At 57.8% G+C, this 3,047-nt stretch overlaps 1 protein-coding gene across 3 annotated transcripts in view; it reads right to left on the reverse strand.

Annotated features, from left to right (window-relative positions):
• Positions 1-619: 619 nt before the first annotated feature.
• The window catches only part of PHF19 (PHD finger protein 19), a 24,914-nt gene continuing 22,486 nt past the window's right edge, over positions 620-3,047 (reverse strand). For all 3 annotated transcript variants that reach the window (XM_027774569.1, XM_027774568.1, XM_027774567.1), the window contains one exon: positions 620-3,024. In XM_027774569.1, the coding sequence (XP_027630370.1) occupies positions 2,756-3,024 (269 nt within the window). In that variant the 3' untranslated portion in view covers positions 620-2,755. The remainder of the gene's footprint in view (positions 3,025-3,047) is intronic.

A 3,047-nucleotide genomic window follows, 5' to 3' on the forward strand; every position in this document is an offset into this window, starting at 1 on the left:
TATACAAGTCTTATGAGTGGTGTTATAAAAAATGAAAATTGGAAGCACAGTAAATTCTTAAGTCGGCCATTTGGGTGTGTGACTGATTCATGCCTACACATACTTTGCTAGGGCCCATCTCTAAGTTCACTCCCATCTTTCACTTCTGTGGCCTGCGTGAGTCAGAGTCTCACAGTAGAGAAAGACAGCCTGGGGAGCACCGCGAGCATAGTGCTGGGGAAGGCTGTCGGCAGTGTAGGCCAGAGGATGGGCTCCCTCATCCTAACCTCTGGGAAACCCAGGGCAGAAGCCAGAGCCTATTCCTTCTGCCACCAGCAGCTGGCAACTCAACAGGAAGAGAGGTGATTTTTCTTTTTTAAAATTTTGCTAGAGGGCATGTGTGCTCACCAGAGGGAGACAGATACATACAGAAAGTAAGAAAGCACCCATGTGGGGGGGTGGCCACTGCAATCCCTTCTCCCTTCTGTCGGGACTTGCCCACGAGACTGGTATGTTTCAAGTGGCCGGGTCCAGGACTCAAATGCTCAGTTGGCCTTGTAGGATTCAGCCATCTCAACCGCCACACTCACTAGCCCAGCATGGTGATTTTTCAAAGGGCGATTTCAAATTGTAAACCAGACACATTAATTATAACTTTAATATAACAAATGTTATTAAAAGCAGCAATTCAAAACCATGGGTCTTTTAGAAGGTGCACAGGGTCATCAGGTCAGTTGGCAGTAATGCAGCTACGATCTGGTATGAATGAAGGGCTGGGCTGGGAGTCAGGGTGACCCGGTTAGGCCTTGTGCTGTCTTCCCAGGTGGGGAAGGCACCTCCGGTCCTCCTCCCTCTACCAGCCCGGAGCCTCTGGGGCCCGGGTGGGAAAGGTGCAGAGGTTCTGTAACAGGCCGCCTCATCCTGAGCTTCCTTGGAAGCCTGAAGAGCAGGCCTGTGAGGGGTGGCTGTGCTCTCTGGAGTAGGCGGAGAGCCACAGGTTGGATCCCAGACTCCTCACCCCTGTTGTGCTTGGGCTGGCTGCTCAGCACCCCTTCCACCTGGTCCCAGTTGAGGGCCTCAGTGGCAGCAGCTGGGCGGCTGAGAAGGCGGAGAACCGGGCCCAGCACCTGCTCATACCTGAGGGAGCAGGTGGGCTGCGTGCAGGTGAGTCCCTCCGAAAGGCACTAGAGAGCTGAGGTTTAAGGCTGAGGGCAGCTAATCTCAGGGACCCCTGAACAGTCAGGGATGGGGGTAGAGGGCGGCTAGGCCTAGTAAGGGAAAACCCAGCTCCTCAGGCCTGCTGCTCCACCACTGCCTCTGTTCCACCCACCCTCGCCTTCCAGCTGACGGCCTGCAAAGCCAGCCAAGCCAAAGGCCACGGCAGCAGTTGGCAAGCCTGGACCCCATCTGATGCCCCTCCTCCCCCAGCCAAGGCACTTCTGTCCATTTCCCAATCAAGTGAGTCAGTTTCTAATATCTCGAAGCAGCAAAAATGAGGGGTCCCCTCCGCCTCCCGGTTTGGTTCTCCCCCCAACCCAACAAAGACTTCCCTTTGAGGGGACTGAATGATGCTGGCCCTTTAAACATCCCAATATATCCCGCCAAGTGATTGTCGATTTCAGGGCAGGGTGGGGATATGGAAAAAGGTTCAAGTCCCCTGTGGTCCCATGAAGGGCCAAAGCTGGTTCAGGGGCTGAAAGAAGGGGCAGGAGCTGGGCTTTCACATTCGGTTGCCGCTCAGGGCCCTGGAAGAGTGGAGGGAGAGCCAGGCTGGCCTGGGAGGGAACCTGTGGCTGTGTGCGCATGCACACCTGGAACGTGAAAGCACACACGTGGAAGCCAGGCAGTGTGCACATGTGTTGTCTGCTCTGTGTGATGAATGGGGGCTGGGAGGCACAGGAAGCAGTTAGGGTTAACATGATAAGGCTTCCTGTCCAGCCTTCTCTTCCCTGCTGGTCACCCAGCTTTTCAAGGGTGCCTCCATTCCAGCAAGGCCAGGCCCAGCTCCAGGGTGTGTGACCAGGGAAGGAAACTGGAACCCCCAAAGCCGACCCCGACTGCCTTCTCTGTCAGCCTTAGTAACTGCCCTGGTGCTGGTGCCCTCCTCCTCAGATGGCGACAGCCCCCAGGGGCTCTGCCACAGGCTTTCAGAGGTCTTCTCTCACCCTACCACCTCTTTCCGTGGGCAGGGGGGAGCAGCAGGAACGTGGGGGAGCAGCCCTGAGAGGCGTCCTGTCATAAGCTGTCACCCATTCTCTCTGAGAGGTTCCTGTTCTCATAAAGTAGTCCCAGGGAGGGCTGGCTGCCCCAGGGCCAGGGGAAGGTCATCCAGTGGAGGGACAGAGGTGCACATGTGGGTTGTGTAAACACACAAACACCCAAGGGAGGTGAGAGAGGTAAGGGCACACAGAACTTGGGACCACAGGAGAAGGGGTCACAGTTAGGGGACACAAATGCAGAGGAACAGGAGTCTGAGGGCATGTAGGAGGCATAGAACTGGAGAACAGCCAGCGGGACCTTAGAGACGGGAGGGATTCCGTACCCGAGGAGGCCCAAGGGCAGAACTGGCACAGCAGAGGGTACGGCCTGGCCCTGGCCCTGGCCCTGGCCTTGGCCTTGGCCCTGGCCTGGCAGGGAGGTGGGAGGGCCTGGTGCGGGGCACTGGCAGCTCTGCCCTGCTTCCCTCCCCCTCTCCAGCCTGGAGAAGACTGGGGAGCCTACAGCTTCCTCTGTCCCTCCTTTGGTTTTCAGGGCTCCTGGTGTCCCTGACAGCTAGTCAGTAAGGGGTGGTCCCCTCCCACTCCACCAGGTACTGAACCTTGCCCTCGGGTGTGACCCTCCGAGCCAACACCTGGTACTTTTCTCCACAGGCCAACCGCCCAGCCGCGCCGAAGTAGTTGGTGATAGATGACTTAAGGTGGGACAAGGACGAGTCGTCTTCGCTGATGCTCTCAAACGTGTGGCTGTCGATGCCTTCGTCTGGTCGCTCAGGGCCCGAAGCCCCCTCTGCACTGCTGTCCGAGGGGCAGCGCCCTCCCGGCTCCGCTGCCCCCCGCGCTGCCCGCCGC

Source organism: Tupaia chinensis, unplaced genomic scaffold, assembly GCF_000334495.1.
Source record: "Tupaia chinensis unplaced genomic scaffold, TupChi_1.0 Scaffold000455_1, whole genome shotgun sequence".
NCBI lineage: Eukaryota > Metazoa > Chordata > Mammalia > Scandentia > Tupaiidae > Tupaia > Tupaia belangeri.